This window comes from Rhinolophus sinicus, chromosome 17, assembly GCF_057876585.1.
Source record: "Rhinolophus sinicus isolate RSI-liver-muscle chromosome 17, RSI-T2T, whole genome shotgun sequence".
Classification (NCBI taxonomy): domain Eukaryota; kingdom Metazoa; phylum Chordata; class Mammalia; order Chiroptera; family Rhinolophidae; genus Rhinolophus; species Rhinolophus sinicus.
The window spans coordinates 70902068-70917555 of NC_142517.1; the positions used below are offsets into that span (position 1 = coordinate 70902068).

The window sequence follows — 15488 nt, forward strand, 5'->3', positions numbered from 1 at the left end:
AATAATGCTAAGAAATTAAGAGTATATGTTTTGCAATTGATGAACATCATAAGATAAAAAAAAAGAGTCAATTTTCAAGAGAAACACAGCTATTCCTTTTATTGTGATAAAAAAGAAATTTCTCCCCAGTCTTTCTAAAAGAATACTGCATAATATGTACAATATTCTCAACAATATCTTTATATTACAACAGCCAGTATGCTCATTCACACTCAAGCTTTAAATAGTAGTGAACGGCATCCCAGCTTCCCAGGTACCTTGATTCTGGGAAAGGGCATGCCTTCAATAAAAAACATGGGTAATCAAATTTCTGAAAAAATATATGTGTAGGATAAATAAATAAATTGGTGTTGTGGTTTATGACTCTGTAAGTACATATAGATTGATCACATATAGAGATGATCAATAACAATTGTTTGCAACACAGCCTACGAATGAACACCAAATATATACTACACCCCAGCTCTATGAATACAGTCAGACACGGAGAGATGTATTAGAACCTGCCTCACATGATGCTGTGAGGAAGTAAAATAGGAAGCCAGCACCAGGATGGGGAAAGAAAATGTTTTAAAGACTGGATATGAATAGCTCCATTTATCCAGCAAACACTTATTGAATGCCCAGTGTATACCAGAGTAGGAAGGAAGTGAAGAGAAAGAGATATTTTGCCTGTGCCCTCATGGATTATACAATTTAGTGAGAATAAAGGTCAGTGTGGCAGACTGCCAGCTGATCACCAAAGCCCTTCCTCTTCTTTCTGGCACAGATAAAGTGAAGTACTTTTTCTAGTTTCCTGTGTGGTTAGGTGTGGTCATGTACCGAGTCTACACATTAAATCTGTGCACATCTCTTCATCCCCACAGCCTGCACTGTATATAGTCCAGGCCACCACTGACTTACCCTGGGTTAAAGCATCTTATAAGGACCACTTGAATGTCATTTCCTCCATGGGGTCGTTGGGCTATAGCTCCTTCTTACTTCTTTATCCTCATCCCTTTACTTTGCACACAGTGCCTTCAACATTTTGAACTGACTCCCGTGGCATGTGAATGGGAGTGATGGTTGTCATTCCAAGACCTGGCCTATAAAATCTCCCATGTATGAACTTCCATATTCTTTCCTCATGTACTATCCAGATATTATGATGCAGGGAGACTTAGAAAACACAATTTAAAGGTGACAGAGCTGCTGGCAGCCTGGGTTCTTGAATGACTATGGAACAGAGCATCCAGTCACTGGCTTGGCCTGTCATGGGCTCTTTCCTTAAGGAAAAATGGACTTATACTACATCAAGTACAAATGAATAAAATAAAATTTTGGAATTTGTTGTTACTGCAGTTTGTTTGCCTCCCCTTGCAAACAGTAAATACAGAATTGCCGTTCAAAGTAGTAAGTGTCATCTATGGTAGAACATAATATACAGTGTACTGTGGGATTCCAGAGGCGAGAAACCTAACCAAGGGAGCTCAAGGATGACTTTTAGGAAGTAGTGACATATCAACTAGTCCTGAAAAATGACAGGAATTAGTAAGACAAGTTGGGAGTTGAGTAAAGAAAGAAGAGAATCAAGGAGAAGACTGCCTCGAGCAGTGTGAACAGAAAAGGTGGGAGAAAACTGAAGTCAGTTCAAAATGTTGGTGGCATTGTGTGCAAAATAAAGGGATGAGGATAAAGAAATGAGAAGGAGCTATATTCCAAAGACCCAGTGGAGGAAATTATATTCAACTGGTCCTTATGAGATGCTTTAACCCAGGGTAAGTCAGTGGTGGCCTGGACTATGGCTGTGGGGATGAAGAGATGTGCACAGATTTAAAATGTGGACTCAACAGGGCTTGGTGAATGACTGGATATGAGAAGTAAGGAAGAGAGAGAAAGCAAAAACAATTCCCAGTTTTTTGGCTTGGGCAACTTTTTAGATCATGGTATTATTAACTGAGAAAATAAACATAGGAGAAGGCAATTTTGGATGTGGCCAGAGGAACAAAGATGAATTAAATTTTGGAAAGATTGATTTTGAGTGCAAATGAGACACTGAATTCCAGCAGGAGTTGACCATGTGAATTTAACCCTTAGGAGTGAAACTGGGATGCAAATAGCATATATTTGTGAGACATCTGCATGTAGACGATAATTGGAGTAGCTGAAAGTACCAACTTGTGGGGAGAAGAGAAGTAAGCCTAGGAAGCAACAATAAAGAATGCTTTCATAAGGGACTGACTGGCAGGAGAAAAGAAGATTGAAAAGGAGGAGCCAGAGAAAGCATATGGTATCAGAGGAGCCAAGGTGACTGCGGGTTTCCAGAAGAAAGGCAAGTCCACCCCATTCAGCAAATATTTGTTGGTGAGCACTGTGGGCCAGTGGTATCAAATGCTGCCAAGAAGGCATATTTCCATATAGCTCCTGACTGCTAAGATGCCATTGCATTACACCCATCAATCTGTATACAGAGTCTAAGATACAGATTTGCAAAGCACTTGAAGATTTGCAAAAGCATTGTAGATTAGCTATTAAAAACTTGAATTCCAGAGCCAGACTCCCTGGGTTGAATCCTGGCTTAATTCTGAATTGGATATATGATCTTGGGAGAGTCTACTGACTTTTCTCTCTTCCTCAAATTCTTCACTTTTCTAGTGAGTGAGTAAAATAGTACTTTTCTAGTGGGGTGGTCACAGAGATTTAGTGTCATACCTATCGATTACTTAGAAGAGTGCCTGGCATGAGGTAAGTATTAAAAACTACTCTTGGCAGGTATAAAATAGGGCATCTGCAGTTTAATTCAGGTGTTGAAAACATAAGCATATCCTAGCAACAGGAGACTTGAATCTCCTGATGAGTTTCACAATTGCCCCATTTCCCTTGGTCTTTTCTAGGCAACCAGTCTCTCCAGGCTGACCCAAGTCAAGAACCACATTCCAAAGGCTGCACCAGAAAGGGCTAATTGTCAGGGGTGAAGAAAATGGCAACTTTCTGGGGCATTAGCTTTATGATGGGGAAATAATTTCTAGTAGTCAAGTCACCTACATCTTCTTGTCTTTCACTTCACTGAGCCACGAGTAGTTCAGATTCTTGTGCAGTGACTGAAACTTCTAACTCACTGCTTCCCATCGCTCATCTAAGAGGAGGGCCCAGGCAGTCTCTGTCTCAAGAGCAGCTATGCTTCTCTTTGGCAACTGGTTGGTTATAATTTTATGAACCTATGGATCACAGAATGAATGTGAATTTCATTTAGTTTTTCATTGAAGTGGCTTTATCTTTGTCCCTTCTGCAACAATTTCTTCAGTTACCTATTTTTAAAATTTTGCAATGTTATGTATTTTTAAAGTTACCTCGTATTCTTTTTGGAATAAGGCAAGGTAAAAGAAAAATGCATAAAAGAAAATAAATGACTAGGCATAAGTAATCATTGGATACTGTGAGATACTGAGAGATATGATGTGCTCCTCCTAATTAATAGAGGAAGAAAAGGTGAAAGAGGAAGGAGAGAGGGGAGGAGAAAAAGAAGAAAGACTATCCACTTTCTTAAATCACTGTCAGGACGAAAAAAATGATCCCTTTATTTGGGACCCTTTTCCTCCTATGAGGTTTTCACTGTCAGTCTGCAGCCTCTTATCTCCCCTCCCATGAACTAGCATTATTCATTCATTCATTCATTCATTCATTCATTCGTTCGTTCGTTCATTCTTCCTCCCTCTCTTCCTTCCTCTCTCTTGCTCTGAGAACTGACCTCCACAGAATTCATTGACTGACTTAGTAAGTGAAAACAGAAAGGAATTATTTTAACAGTGGTGATACGATAACAATGGTGATAACAATGATGAAGAACAATAACTAGGAAGTAATCATCAGAGAGCTTTGAATTTATCTGTAAGCTACACTACTATTACCTGGAAATCTCAGTCTGCTCAGCAATTGCCAGCCACCTTTCAAAATACCTTTTACTTAAAAACAACATTTTCCCTACCCAGTCTGATCGCCCACACTGGGTGGCACTGATCGGCTCCATGGGATTTAGTTCTGGCAGTGTAACTGGAACCCTGATGCAGTATGATAACAAGCTGGGAATTTCATTTGTATTACAATGACTGACTAAAAGTTCTTTTCTGGAGGTCAGAAAATAATGTGACAAGAATCCTTGCTTACTGCGGGTTTACTGCAAAGGAAGGAGAATTCATTTCCATCTAAGATGCGTTGTCTGTAGACCATGTGAGAGCAGTGACACATGCATGCTGCCTTGATCTTTGTGTTACTGTGTCTCTTGCCTGACTGCTCTATGCTTCCTCTCACAGGCAGGCCTGTGGAGTTTGCTGAGGGCTGGTACGTGCCAATAAGGTTCTGGGAACAAAAGCATCGATGACACCCTGTTAGTATCTTGAGAGAGCCGAAGGTCATTTCAGACTCATTGGTCTCCAGCTGCATTTTGTTTGGATCTTGACCTGAGGGTGTGTATCAGGTTGCACAGGTTATTGAAGATCCCTTTACTATGGGACCCTTTTCATCATGTAGAAGTCAGAGATGAAGCCATTGAGAGAACTATCTAGGGAACTAGATAAATTAAATCCCACCCACTGCTCTTGGCTTTACACCACGGTTCAAGGTTGATGCCCCATGAGCTGACCTCTAACAGTCTTCATATTGTTCTCTCATGCTACTCCCTGCATACATTCTTTCATTTATTCACACAGCATTTGGGAGCTTCTATCGTCTAAGCATTGTGCTTGGCACTGGGGGTACAATGATCAACCCTCCTGGAGTTTAAGTTCATGGACGATATGGACATCAAGCAGAGGATCACATAGACCAATCCAAATATGAGAACACATGACAGATCTAAAATGTGGACTCAGCAGGGCTTGGTGAATGATTGGATAAGGGAAGTAAGGAAGAGAGAGAAAGCCAAAACAATTCCCAGTTTTCTGGCTTGGGCAACTTTTTAGATCACGGTACTATTAACTGAGAAAATAAACATAGGAGAAGGCAATTTTGGATGTGGCCAGAGGAACGAAGATGAATTAAATTTTGGAAAGATTGATTTTGAGTGCAAATGAGACACTGAATTCCAGCAGGAGTTACCATGTGAATTTGACTCTTAGGAGTGAAACTGGGATGCAAGAGTCCCAGGAAAGCTCCCCAGAGGAATGTAGCAGGAGAACTGGAAAAGGATAGGTGGTGGTGGTGGGGGAGAGGGGGGCCAGTGAGAGCTTGCAGGCAGAGGACAGGGCAAGCCACAGGCCCTGTGGATGGTTTAGTAATAACAATGTATAGTACTCACATGCCTGGCTTAGTAATAGCAATGTGTGGTACTCACATGTATGGCTTAGTAATAGCAATGTGTGGTGCTCACATGTATGGCTTAGTAATAGCAATGTGTGGTGCTCACATGTATGGCTTAGTAATAGCAATGTGTGGTACTCACATGTATGGCTTAGTAATAGCAATGAGTGGTACTCACATGCCTGGCTTAGTAATAGCAATGTGTGGTACTCACATGCCTGGCTTAGTAATAGTGATGTGTGGTACTCACATGTATGGTTTAGTAATAGCAATTTGTGGTTTAGTAATAGCAATGTGTGGTGCTCACATGAGTGGTTTAGTAATAGCAATTCGTGGTTTAGTAATAGCAATGTGTGGTACCTCTCTTTTCCAGGCTGGGACTTTACAAGCCCTCAAGGAGTGTTTGTTTTTTGTGTTGAACTGACTTGCACGTGAGACTGTGGGAGTTGCCTGTCTCAGTGCATGCTACAGCCTCGGTAGCAGCAGTATTGTGATCTAACTGCAGCACGCTGGTGGCAGCAAAATTACTTATTCCTCAGAGTAGTTTTTGTTTTGTTTTTAAAAGAAATCCTTTCCTAGAACCCGACTTGGACTTTCTGTAAGTATAAGAGGACATATCTGTCTTTTACAGTAAGTAGAGCGTTTCAAAAGAATTGTATTTGTGTTTCTTCTAGCCAAGTCTTTAAAAGACTCATATTGATTAAAATGAAAAGAGATAATAATGAAAGCTGGAGAACAAAGATATGATTAAAAAGTGCAACTGAAGAATTTCAGAAGCAAAATCTGAAGACATAATAGAAGAAAACAGTGATGACTTACCAATTTACATAAATTAAAAATGTTAACCATTTTATACAAAGGAAAAAGTCATTTATACGTAAAGGGAACACAATAACATTCTCATATGAACAAGAACTAAAAATATACTTTTGTTGAAAACTAATTAAATACTCCAATCAAAATAAAAACCTCAGGAATGTAATGATAATAAAGAGATCAGCAATAAATACTGAAATAGGTTAAAAAATCATATCAATCACATATTTCATTATGTGAATAAGACAGCTTGTTCTTTGCTTTTTCTGTTTCAAGGTTAAGTTTATTCTTCATAACATAGCAAAGCCTCTTCAATGTTCAATAGTTGGTTCGGTAGTATGACATACTATGTATGCAAGTTATGTGCCAAACTCAGTGATAGAGCGTTGTTTGCTTTGTTTATTTCTTCTTCAGTTTAAATGTTTGTTCTTGTTAAATCTCGAGAGTGTCCAGAGATACATTACAATGAATTGTTTCCAGGAAATAAGGAGCTTAGGAAAAACATTACTTTGTCCAAAATGTCATTTATATTAATTCAAAAACTACCATGAGGTTAGATGAGAAGGCTTAAAACCTCCCTAACCCATTTCTATTTCAATTCTTTAAAACATTTCTCAACTAAAATGAAAAATTACACCTTTATATTATCACTAGAAATTCAGTTAAGTCAGAAGACAGCTCTAGTCAGTTCTGAGTTGAGTGGAGAAGATAGAAACATCTATAAGAACTAATTGTAATTCTCCTCCTGACATTATGAAGCAGAACAGAATCTCTTAACCCAGTCTCCTTCCATTTTCCCAGTGACTGTTCCTTTCACTGCTGGAGAAGGGAAAGGCAGTAAAATGCCTTTCCCTGGTGGGTTATTTTGAGGAAATATTGAAATATATTTGAAATGATTTAAAATTTAAGGATCATTTAATATGGACGTACTATGTACCAAACAGAAGAAACAGGTGAGCAGCTGGAGGATAAAGAATAAAATGGTAATTAAAAAAAGGAAATACTGATTTAGTCATTGTTTCCTCCTTCAAGGAATTAAAAAACACAAATAAAGGTCTTGATTTATTTTGAAATACATTCTGTTTACCAGACTCTTCTTTTGATCAGCATATGCCTTCTCAGAGCACCATGTGGGTCTTTGCTTTATAGTTGTTCTTTATGCATTTTCACATTTGATCCTCATGATAACTACCGTATTTCTCCGAAAATAAGACCTAGCCAGACCATCAGCTCTAATGCGTCTTTTGGAGAAAAATTAATATAAGACCCAGTATTATATTATATTATATTATATTATATTATATTATATTATATTATATTATATGACCGGGTATTATATTATATTATATTATATTATATTATATTATATTATACCCTGTCTTATATTACATTATATTATATAAGACCTGGTTTTATATTATATTAAAATAAGACTGGATCTTATATTAATTTTTGCTCCAAAAGACACATTATAGTTGATGGTCCAGCTAGGTTTTATTTTCGGGGAAACACGGTATATAAACTAGATAATATTACTCCTTTTTTTAAAAGATAAGGAACAGTATTAGAAAGATAAGCTGGCTTGCCCCAGGTTACAGAGCCAGTACGTGGTGAAGACAGGAACTGAACTCCAGCATGTCTGACACCAAAGACTACATCCATTCCACTCTGATAGCCTTATAGAGCCTTATTGCATCATCAGAACCAGGGCTTATCCATGGAAGAGCTCAATCATGGTCAATAGCACACCTTTACTTCTTCCTCTTGTCTTCCCAATTTCCTTCAAGCATCCTCACCTTTGTTTTGTTTCTTTTTTTATTTTAATTTTTTTTTTTCAAGTACAGTTGTCATTCAACATTATATTAGTTTCAGGTGTGCAGCATAATGGTTAGACATTTATGTAATTTATGAAGTGATTCCCCGCTAAGTCTAGTATCCCCCAGAATCATACATAGTATTACAATGTTATTAACTATATCCCCTACACTGTACTTCACATCTCTGTTATTATTTTGTAATTACCAATCTGTACTTCTTAATCTCTTCATTTTTTCACGCAGTCCCCCAAGCCTGCTCCCATTTGGCAACCGTCAGTTTGTTCTCTGAATCTATGAGTCTGTTTCTGTTTTGTTTTCATTTATTCTGTTCTTTAGATTTCACATATAAGTGAGAGCATATGATATTTGTCTTTCTCTGTCTGACTTATTTCACTTAGCATAATACCTTCTAGGTCCATCCATGTTGTTGCAAACAGTAAGATTTCATTCTTTTTGATGGCAGAATAATACTCTATTATATAAATGTACCTCATTGTTCATTATCCAATCATCTATTGATGGGCACTTAGGTGGCTTCCATATCTTGGCTATTGTAAATAGTGCTGCAGTGAACACAGGAGTACATATTATCTTTTCAAACTAGTGTTTTGGATTTCTTTGGATAAACACCCAGAAGTGGAATTGCTGGGTCATAAGGTAGTTCTATTTTTAATTTTTTGAGGACCCACCATATTGTTTTCCATAGTGGTTGCACCAATTTGCAATCCTACCAACAGTGCACGAGGGCTCCCTTTTCTCCACATCCTTGCCAACACTTGTTTGTTGATTTTTTTTTTTTTTATGATAGCCATGCTGATAGGTGTGAGGTGATATCTCACTGTGGTTTTAATTTGCATTTCTCTGATGATAAGCAATGTTGAGCACCTTTTCTTATTTATTGGCCATGTATATGTCCTCTTTGGAGAAATGTCTATTCAAGTTCTCTGCCCATCTTTAAATGGGATTGTTTGGGGGTTTTTTGATGTTAAATTATATAAATTCTTTATAAATTTTGGATATTTACCCATTATCAGATGTATCATTGGCAAGTATCGTCTCCTATTTGGCAGGTTGTTTTTTCGTTTGTTGATGGTTTCCTTTGCTGTGCAAAACTTTTTAGTTTTAAGTAGTCCCATTTGTTTATTTATTTAATTTTTGTTTCCCTTGTCCAAGGAGATATATTCAAAAATATATTACTAAGAGCAATGTCAAAGAGTTTACTGCCTATATTTTCTTCCAGGAGTTTTATGGTTTCAAGTCTCACATTTAAGTCTTCAATGCATTTTGAGTTTATTTTTGTATATGGTATAAAAAAGTGGTCTAGTTTCATTTTTTTGCATGGATCTTACCAGTTTCCCCAACACCATTTATTGAAAAGACTGTCTTTACTTCATTGTATATTCTTGCCTCCATTGTCATAGATTAATTGACCATATAGATTTAGGTTTATTTCTGGGCTCTCTGTTCCATTGATTTATATGTCTGTTTTTATGCCAATATCATGCTGTTTTTATTACTATTACTTTGTGGTATAGTTTGATATTAGGTAATGGGATAACTCCAACTTTGTTCTTTTTCAAGATTGCTATGGTTATTCGGGGTCATTTGTTGTTCCATATAAATTTTAGGATTATTTGTTCTAGTTCTGTGAAAAATGCCATTGGTATTTTGATAGGGATTGCATTGAATCTATAGATTGCTTTGGGTAGTATGGAAATTTTAATGATGATTCTTCCTATCCATGAGCATGGTATTTACTTCCATTTATTTGTAACTTCTTCAGTTTCTTTCTTCAATGTCTTATAATTTTCCAAGTACAGGTCTTTTACTCCTTGGTTAAACTTATTCCTATGTATTTTATTTTTTGGGATGAAACTGTAAATGGGATTGTTTTCTTAATTTTTCTTTCTGATAGTTGTTACTCTCTGGGAACCCACCCCCTCTAAACTTTAGAACCCAACATTGAGACCTACAACTGATTTTCTGATCTCCTTCCCCAATGATTTGTATTCACCTAATCTCATCCAAAGATCCAAAGGCATAGTTTCCACTTTAATCCTCCACTTCTTTTTAATATGCTTTCTCATAAATCAGTAGTTTCATTGTATCCCCTGGGCAGCTGCTTCTTTCAGTCTGTACCCTCAGTGTCTGATTCTCCCACTTGCCAAGGATCAGGTGTGAGGAGGAGCTGGCCAATGGTTACTGAAAGTGTCCAGGAATAGAAATATTCAGACTGTGGGGACCAGCTAAGTTTTTAGAGAGGGCTTCATATCAACATCAATGTCATCAGGACAAGGGTCATGTGCAGACATAAGAACAGGAGGACGGCTGTGGTCTAGTTGGTAGTGAAATGCGAGGCTAGGCAAGTGGTGGATCATGCTTGATCGTAAGCTCTGTGCAACTGGGGCCCTGCCAGTCTTGTTTATCGCTGTATCCCAGCACCTCAAAAACTCCTGGCACATTGTAGGCATTCAGTGTATATTTATTAAATAAATAACCTGCAGGCAATTCATAGCCACAGCACATGGCTCTCCTCAGGGCAAGAGAAACCCCTGAGTTATGCCACTATTATTGCACCCTAGATTTGTCAGGTGTCTCTCATTGTGCCATATGAGCTTGTTTCATCTCGCCACTTAGCTTGTCAGCCTCATGCCTTTTCCGAGGACAGGAAACGTAGCTGGGACTCAGCAAACACCAATCAGTTCAAGTTGGTGGGTTTCCCTGGGTAACTCTTGCAGTTTGTTATGAGTTATATTCTCTAGTTAAAGAATATTGTTTCCATTTTCATCAGCATTTATTTAAAAAATTATCCTTTCATTGAGGGGAAAAAAACTATGAATTGGATGTTTGCAGTGAAATACCGTTTCCCCAAAAATAAGACCTAGCCGGACAATCAACTCTAATGTGTCTTTTAGAGCAGAAATTAACATGATTCTGGGTCTTATTTTACTATAACATAAAACTGGGTCTTATGTTAATTTCTGCTCCAAAAGACACATTAGAGCTGATTGTCTGGCTAGGTCTTATTTTCTGGGAAACACGGTATGAAGCTTAATAATTATGACTGAATTATACAGTTCTTAGAATTTGGAATGAAACTATAGCCTTTTGAAGTTGGTTTCCATGACATGTTCCATCTCGCTTGCTTCCTTTCTTAAAAGAACATGCAAAGGTAATCCTACCAGCTTCTGAGGTAGCCAGTCATCCTGTGATTTCACAATTACCCTCCAGCTTGCCAAGACAAAATTTGTATTTTTCAGTTGTAATTCAGTGACTATTTTAAGAAGAAAAAATTTATTTAGATATAATTGGCCATTGAGTAACCATTTTTTGACATGCAAAAACCAGACTGAATATTGTTCCAAACATAATCTATTGCTACTATCTTGACAGTGGTCAAGATTTTGTAAAGCAAGAAATAGGTACTCTTACACCTGAGCCTGGTTTAAAACAGGGTTTCTCAACCTTAGCACTATTGACATTTTGGATCAGATAATTAATTCTTTGTTGCGGAGGCTGTCCTGTTCTGTGTTATACAATGTTTAGTAGCAACTTAGGCCTCTACATTCTAGATGCTAGTAGCACACTTTCACCCATCTTCCCATTGTGGCAATCAAAGATGTTCTGAGATGCTGCCAAACATCCCTGGGAGGTGGTGGGGGGTAAGTAGGGGACAAAATTGCCATGGTGAGAACCACTGATCTAAAGCAATTCTGAGGTCCAACACGGTGGGACCTTATGTTAAGGAGGTCTTTTGATTCCCCAGAAATTTTCCAATGATATCACCTTAGTGTGACAGTAGATCAGATAGCATTTTTTTCCTGTTTTTTTTTTTTTTTTTAACAAGTATATTTATTTGTGCTCTCTTTCCCTTTCTAATACTAGAGCTATAACAGATTGTAGGTTCCTTAAGGGTAACAATTGCCCCTTTACCTTTTCTTGAGTTTCTTCACAGAAATAAGAATGCTGTTTGGTCTGATGAAAGCATGTAATGTAGGTCAACTAACTGCACAGAAAACTCAATTAGAAGAAATTCATTTCTTCTTTCAACTGGCAGAATGTAAATATTGTTATGGCATGATTTTTTTTTCTCTTTTGTTCACTGTTGTGTTTCCAGCACCTTGTAAGTACTCAACAAATATGTGGTTAATGAATTATGTCATTTCCTTTCTAAAACTATATTTAATGGTGTCCCTGCCCCTTATCCTAAGGGATAACATTTAGAATTCTTAGTGTGGACCTTAAAGCTCTCTTTATTTCACATTTTCCTGCTACACAGTCCCACCCCTCTGACCCAAGCTTAGAAACTCACATTTTCTCAAATTCCCATGAACATCGTTGCCAAAGAGCAAGTTTATTCTCTTTGTTTAGAATGCTTATCAAGCTCTCAACTGAGTCAAATCAATACAATACACACTTCGAGAATCAGCTTATTTCATCTCTCTCAGGTAACTTCTGACTCCATGAACCCATAGAGACCCTTCTTTGCTCAAAGCCTTAGACTTACTGCCAACATGCTCCAGCTTGGAAAGAGAACCCCCAGCCCTGGTCAAGCCCTCAGCTGACTGAAGCCCCAGCCAACAGCTGGACTATAACCTCAGGAAAGAACCTGAGCAATACCACTAGCTGAGCCACTCCTGGATTTCTGACCCTTAGAAACCATGTGAGACAATACAGTGCGGTGCCAAAAAAATATATACATGTGACTTCTATTCATCTTTTGTTATAGGCTACAGGCTAAAGAAGTTGTTTATCTCTATTGACTGCTTTTGTTTTATTTCATTTTCAGTTCTCATCTTGAGCTTAAATTAATAGTTTCAATTAAATAAGAATGAAAACTTTACTTCTACTCTACATAGAATATACTTTTTTTTTGTATTAGAGAGTCATCATGGTTCTTTATTAAACATAGAAGCATGGGAATTTATGATTTGTTTTCATCAATACCAGCTTCTGAAAGATAACTGATATCCCTTTGCCATAGAAACACTGACCCAGCCTGACCTCCATTATTCCCAATGTCACTGGGAGGTTGAATTCATACTCCTTACCAGTCAACTTGGTCAAAATTAACTTGAACCAGAACAAATTTAAATTTAAAACTACCTATCTACCTATCTCTGGTTCACAGGATCTCCATTTACAACCAATTTCTTCAACACCCCACTAAGAATATAGCAATGGAAGAGGACTGCCAATTCATTAACCTACTTAATAATAAACACAAAATTAAATTCCTCCCTGAATATTTACTGACCCTGATTTTGCCAAGGTTTCAAGTGAAGATCTGTGTGGATGCTGTGCTAACTCTTAATTCATAGAAACCATGAAAATAGACTTAATACGTTTATCTAAAATGTCATAGATTAAAAATTACAAATTTTCTGAATTTTTTTCTCTATCAGTCTGCTTCATTAAAGGATTAATAGCCCCTGGAAATTAGAACAGTGCAGAAATGTTCTTACTTGTGGGAGATATGCTGTTGGCTGGAGAAGGTTGGGTGTCAAAGGTAGATTCTGTAACACTTAGTGCAGGGTCTGTTGGAGGGTTCACTGAGCCTGAAAGGATGAAACACACATTTAGGATGAACAAAAATATTGTAATAGAAAGAGAAAGTGTTGATTGAGTCCCCTCCCGACCCCCCCAAAGAAAAACAACTTTATTTATTCAGCTAACAAATCATTGAAGGCCTTTAACAGGCAAAGCCATGGAATGTAATGGTGAATGACAAAGACATGAGGCTATCTTTAAGGAGCATACAGCTTAGATAATAGGTAGGCCAGCACTGTGTTGTGTGCTGTGAGTGGAAGTGCAGGGTACCACGGGAATGTAAAGAAGAGGTACCAACCAAAATAGGAGGTCCAGGACGTCTTCCTGGAGGAAGTGACATTTAACCGAGACCTGGTAAAACAATTATAGTGGCTACTATTTTTAAGTATTTGAAAAGTAACGATACCGTTTACAAACCTGTAAACCCACAAACTATTTTTATCAGCAAGAGTAGAAACAATGAGATGCTTTGAGAGTCTTATCAGTTGAAAAAAAGTTTCATGGCTGGCATATCTGCATTTTCAAACTGAGATTTATACTCCTTTTATATCAAAACAACGAGTAGATATCACTTTGTAACCACTAAATTTATTTTCCATACTTTTAAAAATCATATTGGATCACGGATATTAATTTTCACAATAAAAGTCCATTTTGAGGGGAAAAAAAAGTAGAAGCAATGATACAACTATCAAACTGGATGTAACACCAATGAACCTAAGATTGATGGTATTATTAGATGCTCTTTCTAAAATGTCTATTTTTGTCATAAAATTTTTATTTGACTACACTTTTCTCAGTGTGTGGGGGGGAGTCTAAGGATGAAAGAGATGCTGGAATACGTTATTTTACTTATCATATTATACATTTAATTCCTTAAAGCCTCCATTATTTTATTGTAAAATATTCCTATTAGAAGTATAAAACAGTTTACAAATGCCAAAGGATCTACTGGCTTTAGGAACATATGTGGGAAATATGGTTAAATGATTTTGAGGCAAGGGGATTTTGTGATTTTTTACATAGAATGGCATTGGGTATAGCGTCACATGTCTGACCAATTATTTGGATATTTAATTACAAATTATACTATTGGTTCTACTCTGTAATTTCTTTTGAGGGAAAAGTACATATCATTTAAGTTATGTCACTTGATAGCACACAGCATCTTGGCAAGAACTTCTTCTGGCAATATAGATGCATCTGTGTTTTATTTTCATTGTTGGTAGTGTTGTTATTACCGTTGACTGTAGGTGGCACTAACAGGTGGCTCTGACTTGCTATCATATAAATAATTCCTTGTTATTAATTTCTGAGGAAGTGTGGGGTGAAGGTAGTTATATGGACAGTATATGAACAGGCCAGCACAGAATGACCCACTTCTTCCCCCCTTGCGATCCCAAACAAGTTTGAACTCTTTGGCATGACAGACACATCAGATCACGATTTGCCTCCCTATCGCATTCCCAATGCATTTCCTGATGCTGCCTATCAGTTTTTACATTTCTTTCAAATCACATCCTTAATCCAACAGGTGATATTTCAACCCAGTTTCCCAAACAATATGCTCTCCACGATTTCTTGGTTTTTGCACATGCTTTCTAACACTTTCCCACCCCAAACCTTCTGAGATTTTCCTCCTCAAACTCAAAGAAGCCTCAGTGCTTACCCTAGCAAAGGCCTCATTACTCCTCAGGTATACCCTTCAAGAGAAGTAGTTGTTCCTCAGTTTGTACTTTTGTATTTTATGCAAGTGGATGAAAGAATGCTTCCAAATTCCTTCTTAACGTTGGAAGAAAGAAGATCAAATTTAAGTACATAGCTGACTGCTGGTTCATCACAAGCATCATCTTCCAAAGTAATAACTTAATGAGTTGGAACATGGACCTGGAAAAATAATGCCTAGGTGTTTTCCTCTGTAGATTGATTAGAACAGAGGTTGGCAAACTATGGCCTACAGGTCAAATCCCACTTATTGCCTATGTTTATAAATAAAGTTTTATTGGAACAAAACCATGCCCATTTGTTTAT

At 37.4% G+C, this 15488-nt stretch overlaps 1 protein-coding gene across 2 annotated transcripts in view; it reads right to left on the bottom strand.

Annotated features, from left to right (window-relative positions):
* Positions 1 to 15488, bottom strand: part of CD96 (CD96 molecule) — a 90381-nt gene that overhangs the window by 22767 nt on the left and 52126 nt on the right. For both annotated transcript variants that reach the window (XM_019715190.3, XM_074332170.2), the window contains one exon: positions 13373 to 13465. In XM_019715190.3, coding sequence (XP_019570749.3) covers positions 13373 to 13465 — 93 coding nt within the window. The remainder of the gene's footprint in view (positions 1 to 13372; positions 13466 to 15488) is intronic.